The sequence below is a fragment of the Malania oleifera genome, chromosome 6 (genome assembly GCF_029873635.1).
Source record: "Malania oleifera isolate guangnan ecotype guangnan chromosome 6, ASM2987363v1, whole genome shotgun sequence".
Classification (NCBI taxonomy): domain Eukaryota; kingdom Viridiplantae; phylum Streptophyta; class Magnoliopsida; order Santalales; family Ximeniaceae; genus Malania; species Malania oleifera.
In genome coordinates this window covers 77870956-77884921 of record NC_080422.1, presented here as the reverse complement: position 1 = coordinate 77884921, position 13966 = coordinate 77870956, and the positions used below count along the sequence as shown (strand labels likewise).

Sequence of the window (13966 nt, the reverse complement as noted above, 5' to 3'; positions counted from 1 at the left end):
AAAAAATAATAAATATGAATTTATTTTCAAATTAAATTGAGTAGAAAGAGATTATTTTAATTATGTTGGAAATTAATTTTCTTAGATAAAGTTGGGATTATAAATAGTAGACTCTTAGGCTCTAATTTTAACTCCAAAATATTAATTATAAATAGTATAAAAATAATTCAAATTTTGAATTATTTTTTCTTTTCAAAAATTTTATTTTATACTTAATATCATATAAATGTACTTTAATTATGAAATATAAATTTTAAAAATTTACGAATAGCATGAGGTCTCCTTCCATAGTAAAAAAAACATTATGTGTATTTTTTTGAAGAAAAAAAAGATTATGTATAGAGTCTATTTGATTATTTTAGGATGATGATGGTGAAACAATTTTATTTATTTTTAGTTTAAATTTCTACTTAAACTAAATACGATGTTATGAGAACTTTTCAATATTCAATTTAATTTGCACAAAAAAAAACCGTACCCTATATTGAGTGCTTAGAATTATACCTTTGAATATGATGTATGAATATTTTATTAAAATGTAACACAAAAATATTTTTAATTTTTTGAAATCCACACTATCTAAATATGAAACTTGAAATCATCCATCCATTAGTCTAAACTTAATTACTGAAACCCAAATCATTAATAAAATTTTTTCTTAAACGAACAAATACAGTAATTAGTTCGCAAATATGGGCTCCACAACGCTCATGTCAGGGTTGAACAGTCCAAAATTCTGCTCCACTCCGGCAGGCTTCTGGTTCTCATTGAACATGGCGAAAATATATCCATCTATGTTAGCCCCAGGATTCTTAGGCGTCCCTTTCTTGGCCAGTATGTGCTGCATGAAATTCTTGTTGTAAGTCGTCGCCAATTCTACCGTCGTCAGGTTCCCATTCCCCGCCGACGGCCATCCGCTCTCCGAAACCACCACGTCCACCGGCGACCCTGCCTTCTCTGCCGCCCAAAACATCGAATCGACTATCGCGTCGAATAGGTTCGAGTACCCCAAGTTCCCGTCCTGAACCACCGTCCCTGTCGCCGTGAATAATGCGTAGTCCAGCCGCACCTATGACAATTTTATTAAATGTTAAATTTTTAAACAAAAACATGCGAATCAGTTAAAAAATTATTAGATAGGCGAGGGCATATATCATTGGATTGTATGAAAAAAATGTTAGTATGATAAAATAATATGCACGAAGATTATTTTAATTAAAACTGTCGTATTACCTGCTGCGGGTCCGCCGCCACTGCGAAGTAGGGGTAGACGTTAACGAGGAGCGGCGAGCCATGCTGGGCTAGGAACGAGACGACGTTGGTCATGTCGGTTTTCGCCTCGTCGGAGAACTCGCCGGCGGAGGGAGGGTAGGACTCGCCGAGGACGCCGGTGGCGACCACTGTGCTCACGTGGGTCGTGGGGAGGTTGGTTTTGACGACGTTCTGGAGGTTGTCCATGGCGGGGCGGACGTACTGGGCATACTGGCCGGGGATGACCTCGTTACCCGCGGAGATGACGGGGATGTCAAAGGCTCCGACGTAGGGCGCGACGTGGGTGTTGAACCAGGCGTTGGCGGCGTCTTGGCTGGCCGCGATGGCCTGAAGGTCTTCGTTGCGGACGCCGAGGACGACGGAGATGCCGCTGCCCTTGAGAGCATTGAGGGCGGCGGCGTTTGGGTCGAACAGCCTCATTTTCTCAATCCCGTTTTTCTTGTAGAGGTCGATGACGTCGGCGGCCGCCGGCAGGTTGTCGCCGAGCATCCCGTAGCAAACGCCGATGCCCAGCGACGTTGTGGCTTGCATGTTTAGCATGGCTACCAGAACCAGTGCAATCCAAATAAATCCCATCGCCTTCATTGGTCTTGATCGGCTCTTAAAATAACCAAAATGGGAGAACGTAAAGCAAACAAGAACAAAGATTGATGGGAAGAACTGTAGTGCCACCAACCTGCAGAGTAATACAGATAGGATGGGATTTGGTGGTGCTCTGTATGTTAGTGTTATATGTATATATATTTAGATCTGTGGGGAGAGAAAGTGAGAGAGGAGGTGTATTTTGAGTTTGATCATGCAAATCTTTAAATTCGGATGTTTTATGGGAATGCATTGGAGTGCGCATAGAAGCTTCTAAATTAATATCATTTGCTGCAATATTTATGTATCTTCACAGTATCTGCATTTAATTGTTTTAATTATTTCCAATTATGCACTTTGTTTTTCTAAGCTTCTCACGCATGACATTGTATTTCGATGTTTTGATTTCAAACTCTATTCCAGTTCTATCTAATCTAACCCAAGTATGGAATGGAAGATCTCTATTGAGGATAATTTCCTATCTCATATTCCTTTCCATCCCTCTCAGCTCTGACCCGAGACCTCTAATATGGATACTCAAGTTTTGACCATTGAGAACTTAATGGATAAAATAATTTCATATAATTATATATATTGTATTGATACGAGTAAAGTTTCTTAAAAAATAAGGTACCATATTTATCATTCCAGATCCATCCCTACCATTCCATGTATTTATGTAGATAACCCAAGTTTTACGTTTAATATAAATATTATTTTAGACCATCCTAATAATGAAATTTGAAACTTAATTATTCTATTTTTGGGAGAGAACTTCGGTTTGAATTTGTGGATTTGAGTACGATTTAATACAAATTTCTAAATTCATTATGTCTAAATTAAGGTTTGAAACTTTATATTCCAAAAAAATCTTAATTTATAATTAACGAAAGAATAAAATGAGAGATGGAAATAATCTTACATGTCCAAAATTATATATAAGAATATGACGAAGTTTCTTGAAAAATTGGATTAAGAAATATAAATTGTTTCTCAAGCTTATACTTTTTTTTTGTTTTTTAATATTTTTACAAGCTTATATTAAATATTTATAGCTAAATGTCTTTCTGACACGTAAAAATACGATTCACTTTAAATTTTCTTTAACTTAATTCGCAAAACTTTAGCGAATTGCATTTTATTGCATTATAATGAATATGATAAAGGTGGACAAAAAGGCAAGATAAAAGAATTGATATCTTTCAATGTAATATATATTTCAAAAAATGTTTGCACATTTTTTTTTATTGTGTGTAATTGAGTATAAAAAATTATAATTTTGGCAAAGCATTATGTTCTCATCATTAAAAAATACATTTTGATAACATGTTTTCCGTGTAAATTTTGCTTTAGTGAATCTTTTCTAGTTTACATTTATTTAGTTTATATATACATGCACACAGTGTAGAGACCTGAAAAATAAGAATAATAATAATAACAATAAAAGGAAATTTTTGTTTAGTGCAGGACGAAACTGTCGACGATTTGAGAGATCACAGGAAAAACCTTCGACGGTTTTGAGTGTGCATGATTTGGTGAGACCAAATTGTCGACAGTTTCAAGTTACCCGAGGGCTGTTAAGTGTAAATACGCGGAAAAATAGGGAGGTAAAAGAGCAAATTGTCGACGGTTTCGTTCGAGCCTGCATACCTATAAATAAGGGTCTGCTCATTTTTTTTAGAAAAAAAATTTCCTTCTGTCACTGTCTCTCACTCTACGGTTCGATTCTCTCTCTCTCTCTCTCTCTCTCTCTCTCTCTCTCTCTCTCTCTCTCTCTCTCTCTCTCTTTTCAATTTCTCTCCAAATCCTCAGCCAAATTGAAGAATAAACACCATTTATGGGTTTTTGGTTATTATATATGTATTTGGGGAAAACCAAAGTGAGTAGGGTAATCATTTCTTGTTTTCGAGAAAAATGTATATTGTGAGTTAAATAAAATCATGGAGATAATCAGACCTTTATTTTCCGCAAAATATATTTTCCTTGTGCAGTTTATTATATTATGGTATAAGAATTTAAATTGTGTGACATGAGAACAATTTGTTATAAATGAATAATTAAATCGGTTGGAATCTCTTTTATGATATTATACAGTGAAAATGTGATTTTATACAGAAATGTGATTTTATACCGAGTATGGATTTTATACTGAGTTATGAATATATACAGAATTGTGAGTTTATACTGAGTCATGATTGTATACAGAGAATGTGGTTTTATACTGATCAATGGAATTATTGAGAATACTAAGGAATTGTGAGAAATGACGGTTTTACACCGAATTGTGAATATGACGATTTTATACCGAGTTGTGAAAATGAGATCATGCTATTATTATTATCATGAAAATTGCAATATAATGTTGGCAGGATATGAGGAGGTCGTTATATTGTTATTATATAATATTATATAAATTACACTATATAATTTAAGAACCCTGATGGACTAGATATGTTGAGAGCACAGTATTGTAACTAGTGAAATTATTAGTGTAACCACACTGTTGTGAAAGTATAGGCGGTTGACAGTCGATTTGGCTAGCGAAGGGTTGTGTACCCTCTGGGTCCGGACCAGGCTGGGTAGGCAAATCGGACTATCAATGGGATACTTGTTTTGACTTAGCCTGGTCGTAGGCTAGCCATGACTATGTCCAATCTTCGGACCGCACAACTCGATCATGTGGGGTTAATACATGATGTTATATGCATATCCATTTAAGGAGGTTCTTTTATGCATATATGTAGATTTATGTAAAGAGAAAAATTTATTGAGATAAAGCATGTTTTGTGAAGAACATGAATATTTTAATTATATAGGTGTGAGTACAAATTACAAATGCTAGTTCATTTAAAGTTAAATTAATGTTGGCTCTGTGAGTCTAATCCCATTTTGATTATGACAAAACTAATGTTTCTCACCCGTGCACTAAGCATCTTGAATAGGTTCTTACTTAGCATGCACTGATGGTAGGAGCTTTAGGAAGCCATGTGGAACACAAAGATCATGTCTCATATATGGCTCTAAAGAAGCAAAAGGATGAAGACCTCTTTATTGTTGTATTCGTATTCAATTCTATTGGGTCTGTAATATAACATGATTTGTAATAATGCATTTGAATGCATGATAGGACTAAATGCTCAAAAGGCCATAGATCTACTACTAGGTCCCTAAAACATCACTTGCAAAATCCCCTTAAACTCACAAGTCATACCTATGCAAAAAAAGGTGAATTTTAATCAAAATTAGGACCTATCCTTAAGTTTGAAAGGGCTTCGGCCGACCGAACTTAGGGCGTTAAAAACGCCTCGGTCGACCGAATAAGTAAGAGTAAACAAAGTTGACTAAAGCCCGAGCGACCGAACTTAAATTGAACTAACTGTCCCTAACTGACTGAATGTTTAAGAGGTACTTTTCCACTATTCTTGGGCAACCGAACGCTTAGTTCAAAATAGCCTCGATCGACCGAATTATTGAGTTTGGCAGACTGAACTGTGCACCGATCGACTGAACCTCGATCTTTTGGAAAATCGCCTTGGTTTTAGCCAACCAAACTTTCCCTCAGGCACCCGAACTTGGAAAAGTAACTTTTCTCTTTGTTTCTATTTGGGAGACCAAACCTAAGGACTGGGCGACCGAAACTCTCGAGTTGCTACACTTTTACTGCAGTAATTGGGGTTAAAACTTGATTAAATATTTTGAAAATACCAAATAAGTCCTCAATGGCTATAATTTATGGAGTACCTATAAATATTCATTCATTTGCTTTGATTAGTAACAAGATTAGCAAATAGATTAACAAAAAGTTCTCTAAAATTTTCCCATTCCTATTTGCTCATACTCCATAATTTTTCAAGCAAATATTGTTCATACTCTCTTGAACTCTTATTTGCAAAAATAATCTTTGATAAGAGAGTATTTATTGCATTCTCTTCATTTGAATTATTGTTGCAATTTGAAGAATGAATATATTTGTGTGCTTCATATATTATCCTAAAGCTAGTATACTCTCTCATTCATTATTGTTGAAATTATTTTTTAAAGAGTTAGCTTGATAAGTTGATCACAGATTATTTCATTGATAAATATTATCTTGGGATAATTCTTTTTAGCTTGAGGATTTTTGCATCTTTGTTGTAAGATTCAAAGGCTAGATTTTGTGCTTATTACAAAATATTTTTAAGAAGCTAATATTGACTATCTCCTGATTTTATTGTTGAAAAATATTATTGAGGTATTTGTGTAAGGTTGTTTAGATTTTGTGATTGCTTACACTATGAAAACATATTTTAGAATCAAAGACCTTACTCATACGTATACTTTGATACATATCTTGTTGTGAGTAGATACATTGTTTAGAACAAATCTCACTTGAGCATTAATTCTCTATCATACGTGAGTGCATTGTTTATTATGCTGAATTGTCCTACATATCTGCTTGTGTAGAAGCATTTGAATTGTACGCAAAAATTCTTATCATCCGTTGTATTCCAGGTGTGGCCTGAATAGGTGTTAATCTAGCCCATTAAGCATTCGTTGTAAGGTTGAGGTTAGCCCTGGAAAATTGACCTTATGTTGTATACGGTGCCAATCCACCCGTTAAGTAAGCATTAGTGGAATTCTCGGACTTGCGAGCTAGAGGCGGGGACGTAGGCAGTATTGGCCGAACCCTAATAACATATCGTGTGTGCACTGTTTTATATTTTCGCATATTAAATTTATCTGTGCATTTGGTATTTTTTTAAAAGACTCTAGATTGTGTATTACTACTGTTGGCTTAGTTAAACCTAAGAAGAATAATTTTTAAATATCCTATTCAGCCCCCTCTTGGGATTACACACTACAAGAAAATTGATTTTTAGTGACAGAAGTATTAGTGACGAATTGAATTTCGTCACTAAAAGTGCACTATTTGTGATGGTTCTAAAAAGTCGTCACTAATAGTTAAAGTATTAGTGACGGTTTGTGCACTTTTAGTGACGAAACTCAATTTGTCACTAATATTTCAGTCACTAAAACCCAGTTTCCCCGTGCAAACCATCGCGAGAAACCACTTTTTGCGCATAAAGTATCCTGGGAAAATATTAATGACGATTCACGGGGAATTAGTGATGGTTTTAATGCGTCACTAAAAGTCTCTTATTAGTGACAGTTTATAAACCGTCAGTAATAGTCTTGTACAGTAGAAATAACTACTATTAGTGACGATTTATAAACCGTCACTAATAATTTTATTTATTTAAAAAATATAAAAAATAATTTATTTAAGTATATTAGTGATGGTTCCAAAAATTCGTCGCTATTAGTCTATTATTAGTGATGGTTCAAGGATTCGTCACTAAAAGTGTTTTTATTTAAAAAATATAAAAATAATTTAGTCAAGAATATTATTGACGGTTTGGCATATTTATCACTAATAATAGGGTATTAGTGACGGTTCAAGGGTTCGTCTCTAATAGTGTTTTTATTTAAAAAATATAAAAAATATTGACTCTATGAGTTTAATAGTGTTTTGATAATGACAAATCACTTGGTATTTGATTTGTGCATTGAGAATGTAGGCATGAACATTACTTAGCATGCAAGGAAGGTGATGAAGTCATAGAAGCCACGAGGATTAAAGCATATATTTATATAACCTGGCACAAGCTATGGAACTACGAAGAGTAGAAAAATGAATATGCAAACGTCAAGTTTAAGATCGTCATAGGAATGAGTATTTAGAACTGAATGTATTTACATGTTTCATATGATTTAATTTGAAACTCAAAATATACCCTAGATCGACCTTAGGACTCATGCATCTCATGAATATCATTTAGGGGTTATTCATTGACTTAGAGACTCTATTTAAAACCCAGAAAATGTTTTATGAAGAAGCAAAGTAAGAAAGCAAAAATGGTTTTTGAAAACAAAATAAAAAAAACTGAAGTTGAACTACCTAGTCAACTAAAGATTATCCTTAGACATCTGAAGAGGCAACTTCAGATGACTGAAGTTTTACTTTAGATTTCTGAAGAATTTCCTTAGAAGACTGAAGATTTAGTTCAGTCAACTGAAGATTTAACTGATGAAACACAAACAGGTAGAATGACTTCACAAGACTGAACCTTGAGTTTAGTCATCTGAAATAGAGATTTCAGAAGTCTGAACCTTAAGTTCAGTTGTTTAACCCTGTGTTCAGTTCAATTTTTCAAAACTTTAAGGAACTTCAGTCGTCTGAACCCGAGACCTCAGCCGTCTAAACTTGCAGAAACTTGAAAATTTTGATCTTTAGCGGAAGAACACGCGGGTTATACAGTTGATCAAATTGATCAAACGGTCAGGACTTGTCCTAAGGCTGAGATTACCTATATAATAAACCTCTAAACCCTAGTGCCTCAGTTTTTGGATAATATTGAGAAACTTGAACATATTGCAATACGATTGTCTGCACTCCAACTTATACTCATCAAGTTTAGGCAAATCATCTCAACTTTTTGAAGGGATTTCATTTACACATCTTGAAAGCAAGCCTTAGTGATTGAGGTTTGGTAAATAAGGAATTGGTTTACGTTTTCAATATATAGATATCTTAAAGATTTTTCATATCTCATACTCATACATCTATTACTCTTATTGAAAAAGAAAAATCCTTGTGTTGTTACATAAAAATTTATTTGTGAAAGGATTTTCTAAACATTGAATATTTGGTGTTCTTCAAGTTCTTATTTTCATTCAAAGACTTAATATTTTGTTATTGCGAAATCTACTTGATTGTAAAATTTAAAGGTTCTCAATATATATATTTGTGAGAAATATTATTGTGACAAGTAGTGTCTAAATCTTTGCAATATTCAAAGTCTTTTATTTATTCAAAGATTCAACTTTACAAATTATTTGATAGCAAGAACTTAGATCTCATAATATTCAAGAACAATTTTTTTAATAAGATCACATTCGGTATTCTTGCATCTAGTAAGTCGAACTAAAACCCTAAGTTCTCCAAAGCATTTACTTATATAATTATTTTGGGAGATTTGATCAAAGGGAAATTTTATGAAGCATATCATTCATATCACGATTACATCATTATATACATATTGAGTTTCAAGTTTTATCATATAAATATGTATTAGGATTTCAAGTGTACTTGTTAATTCAGGTGTAATTCCAACAGGGGGGCATGAATTGGGTATTTTAAAAAATCTCTAAGTTTATTTTACCACTTAATCTCTACTTCAATATTTAACAAATTAATTGCAGGAGCTTGAAATTAATTCAAATTATTATCTCAATAAATTCTATTTTACCCAATTAATTATCGAGTGTGTATAATATAAATCAATATACAACCATGCAAAAACTGATAATGAAATGCAAGTGGAAATTAAAAAGATAAGGGAAGAGAGAAGACAAACATGATTTTACGAGGTTTAGCCAACCCGACCTATGTCCTCGCCTTGAGCAACCCACTCAAAGATTCCACTAAATCCCTGCACCTTTAATTGGGACGGAACTTCCCTTATTATTCATTGCTTACAAGAGGCACAACTCCTTCCTCACCCGCTGCTTACACAAGGCACAACTTCCTCCTCACCGGTTCACAACCCGAACCGTGATTATAATATAGAATTACAATTTTGCAAAACTCAATATTGCTTCTATCCAAGCTAGTGAGTACAAGTAAAATCCTAATACATATTTATATGATAAAACTTGAAGCTCAGTATGTATGTAATGATGTAATCGTTATATGAATGATATGCTTCACAAAATAACCCTTTGATCAATATCTCCCAAAATAATTATATAAGTAGATACTTTGGAGAACTTAGGGTTTTAGTTCAACTTATTAGATGTAAGAATACCGAATGTGATTTTTTTTTAAAAATAGTCTTGAATGTTATGAAGATCTAAATTCTTGCTATCAAATAATTTGTAGAGTTGAATCTATGAATAAATATAAGACTTTGAATATTGCAAAGATTTAAACACTACTAGTCACCACAATTTTTCTCACAAATATATATTGAGAACCTTTAGACTTTTCAATCAAGTAGATTTCGCACTAAAAAAATATTGAGTCTTTGAATGAAAATAAGAACTTAAAGATCGCCAAATATTCAATGCTTAGAAAATCTTTTCACAAATAAATTTTTATGTAACAACACAAGGATTATTCTTTTTCAATAAGAGTAATAGATGTATGAGTATGAGATATAAAAAATCTTTAAGATATCTATATATTGAAAACGTAAACCAATTCCTTATTTACCAAACCTCAATCACTAAGGCTTGCTTTCAAGATGTGTAAATGAAATCCCTTCAAAAAGTTGAGATGATTTGCTTAAACTTGATGAGTATAAGTTGGAGTGCAGACAATCGTATTGCAATATGTTCAAGTTTCTCAATATTATCCAAAAACTAAGGCACTAGGGTTTAGAGGTTTATTATATAGGTAATCTCAGCCTTAGGACAAGTCCTGACCGTTTGATCAATTTGATCAACTGTATAACCCGCGTGTTCTCCCGCTAAAGATCAAATTTTTAAACTTCCCGCAGGTTCAGTCGAATGAATATTCGAGTTCAGACGTCTGATGTTCCTTAAAGTTTTGAAAAATTGAACTAGACACAGGGTCAGATGACTGAACTTAAGGTTCAGACTTCTAAAGTCCCTACTTCAGATGACTAAAGTCAGGGTTCAATCTTCTGGTCTATGTTTCTCAAATAAATCTTCAAACAACTGAACTTAATCTTCGGTCTTCTGCAGTAATTTTTCAGACGACTAAGCTTAAACTTCAGTCTTCTGAAGTTGACTCTTCAATCATCTAGGCAACATCTTCGTTCTTTTGAACAGTTCAATTTCTAGTTTTTCATTTTAAGTTTCCAAAATCACTTTTTTTTTTTTTGTTTTGCTCTTTTATAAACATTTTCTGGGATTTTGAAATAGGTCTCAAAGTCCATGTATTACCCTTAAAAGATTTTCACGAGATGCATGAGTCTTAAGGTCAGTCTAGGGTATATTTTGAGTTTTGAATTAAATCATATGAAATATGTAAATACATTCACTTCTAAATACTCATTCCAATGACGATCTTGAACTTGACGCTTGCATCTTCATTCTTCTACTCTTTTAGTTCCATGAATTGTGCCAAGTTATATATACTTTAATCCCAATGGCTTCCATGACTTTCTAACCTTCCGTGCATGCTAAATATTGTTCTTGTTCACAATATCAATGCACAAATCAAATGTCAAGTGATTTGTTATTATCAAAACAGGATTGAACTCATAGAGTCAGCAATCTCCCCCGTTTTGATGATGACAAATACACAAGCAAAAATATAAAATGGGTTACGCCTAACAAGGCTCCCCCTTAAATAATGCACAATCAAATATTCAGCAATATGAAATATGCTCATACAAATTAGTTTTGCACGTATAACTCATGTACTTATGTACTTTTGTGAACTATTTTTTCTACAACCGTATGTTCTTCTCCCCCTTTTAACGTCAACAAAAAGGTATATAACAAAAATGTTATGATATAATTGTATCTCATCCTTCTTCTTTTTTCAAATATTCAACCTTTAGATTTCAAAAATTGTACTGTGAAATATGTCTCCCTATGTTATGCAATGTACTTCTCACCTTTGCTAGTGCAAAACTGTGTTGTTGAATTAAATTTCAATGTGAACATATACAGTGTGTCAAATTTCATAGACATGGATAATCAAAACAGTCGCTAAAGTTCAAAGGTTATGTGAGGATTAACATGTGTCAGCTAACATGCACTCATCATGATATGAGTTTAACACCAAATGTGAACACATATGATACCAAATGGGAACAAATGAGGTGAAATTGAAATTTTTAATCAATTGTGAATATTAAGTGATGTTGCTCCCCCGAAATTATGTCATCTAATATAATTCTAGGAAACTTCTCGACTATGCATCAGGCCTAATTCACATCTAATTTGGATAAACCTATTCTCCGCATGTGGTTTCGTGAATATGTCTGCCCATTGTTCATCTGTGCATATAAACTCAAGTGTCACATCTCCTTTTTGCACATGATCACGAAGAAAATGATGTCTAATTTCTAAATGTTTAGTTTGTGAATGTAATATAGGATTCTTTGAGAGGTTTATTGCACTCATTTTGTCGCATCTTATAGAAATTGTGTCATGGCTTAATCCAAAATCTGTTAGTTCTTGCTTCATGTATAGCATTTAAGCACAACAACTTCCTGTTGCTATGTATTCTGCCTCGGCTGTGGAAAGAGCAACTGAATTCTGCTTCTTGGAAAACCAAGAGACTAAAGAATGTCCTAAGAAATGACATATGTCACTCATGCCTTCCTATCCACTTTGCTACCAGCAAAATTAGCATCTGAATAGCTGATAATCTCAAAGGATGTATACTTAGGATACCATAACCCTAGTTCAATAGTTCCTATAAGGTATCTAAGTATTCGTTTGACAGCTAACAAATGTGACTCTTTTGGTGTAGCCTGAAAATCTTGTGCACAGACATATGCTGAACATTATGTCAGGTCTGCTGGCAGTCACATATAGTAAGCTACTGATCATTCCACGATAGAGTTTGACATCTACTGATATACCTTGTTCATCTTTGTCTAATTTCAAGGAAGAACTCATAGGTGCCCCTAGTATTTTTCCATCTTCCATATTAAACTTTTTGAGCAGATATCTAATGTACTTTGATTGATTTATAAAAATTCCATGTTTCGTTTGTTTGATCTGAAGTCTTAGGAAGAAATTTAGTTCACCCATCATGCTCATCTCAAATTCATTTTGCATAGTTCTTGCAAACTCATTGCACAAGTCTTTATTTGTTGCTCCAAATATGATATCATCTACGTATACTTGAACTAGAAGCATGTCATCTTTTTTGGAATTTATGAAAAATGTTGTTTCTATCCTCCCTCTAATAAATCCATTGTTAAGTAGAAAGTCACTTAGTCTTTCATACCAAGCTCTAGGAGCTTACTTTAAACCATACAAGGCTTTTCTTAGTCAATACACATGATCCGGATTCTTATGGTTTTCAAAACCTGGGGGTTGTTCTACATAAAATTCTTCACTTATGTAGCCATTTAAAAATGCGCTTTTGACATCCATTTGATACAACTTGAAATCCTTAAAAGAAGCATAAACTAAAAGCATTCGAATGGCTTCCATTATCGCTACAGGTGCAAGGGTTTCTTCAAAATCTATTCCTTCTTCTTGGTTATATCCCTAAACTACTAGTCTTGCCTTATTTCTAACAACTATCCCATGTTCATCTTTCTTGTTCTTATATATCCATTTTGTTCCAATAATTGTCTTATCCTTAGGTGTAGGAACTAATGTCCATAATTTATTTCTCCTAAACTGGTTTAACTCTTCTTGCATGGCCATCACCCAAGATTCATCCTCAATTGCTTCACTCACATTCATAGGTTCTTCTTGAGACAAAAAGGCAAAGGCAAAATGACTAATCATATTCCTAAGTGAGGATCGTGTGGCTACTCCACGTAATGGTTGACCTATTATTTGATCAATGGTATGACTCTTTATGTTCTTCCATTCTCTAAGTAGTTCATTAACCTCATTTTCAATTTGATTAGTTTTAGCAGATGGTTCCCTAATTTCATTTCTCTTTTATGAATCATTTTCAATAGAAAGTTTTTCAAATTCCTTATTTATCTTAATTTCATCTTCATCAATCCTTTTAGAGAAGGGATTTGAGGCATCAAATACTACATGAAGGATTCTATAACGGTTAATGTTCGTTTATTATATACTCTATAGGCTTTACTATCTAAAGTATACCCTAGAAAGATACCTTCATCTGATTTCACATCAAACTTTCCTAAACATTCATTGTCTCTAAGCACAAAACATTTACATTCAAAGACATGAAAATATGATATGTTTGGTCTATTTCCATTCCACAATTCGTAAGGAGTCTTATTTAGAGATGGTCTAATCAAAACTCTATTTAGAACATAGCAGGTGATATTTACTGCCTCAGCCTAGAAGTACTTGGATAGTTTATGTTCGTTAAGCATAGTTCTAGTCATTTCTTGTATAGACCTATTCTTTCTTTCCACTACACCATTCTGTT

General features: G+C 33.5%; 1 protein-coding gene across 1 annotated transcript; it reads right to left on the bottom strand.

The window, feature by feature from the left end:
* Positions 1 to 679: 679 nt before the first annotated feature.
* On the bottom strand, positions 680 to 1848 carry LOC131158658 (probable glucan endo-1,3-beta-glucosidase BG5). Its single transcript, XM_058113528.1, has 2 exons — positions 1234 to 1848; positions 680 to 1069 (listed from the first exon to the last, which is right to left on the bottom strand). Exons 1-2 carry the CDS (start codon positions 1846 to 1848, stop codon positions 680 to 682), a joined length of 1005 nt encoding a protein of 334 aa, XP_057969511.1.
* Between the last annotated feature and the right edge of the window lie 12118 nt (positions 1849 to 13966).

What these genes read in the sequence shown, in the direction of transcription:
- LOC131158658 (XM_058113528.1), bottom strand. Translation starts at nt 1,848, where the DNA reads ATGGGATTTATTTGGATTGCACTGGTTCTGGTAGCCATGCTAAACATG. An exon ending in TGGCGGCGGACCCGCAGCAG is followed by an intron (nt 1,070 to 1,233) that starts GTAATACGACAG and finishes AAATTGTCATAG; the next exon opens with GTGCGGCTGGACTACGCATT.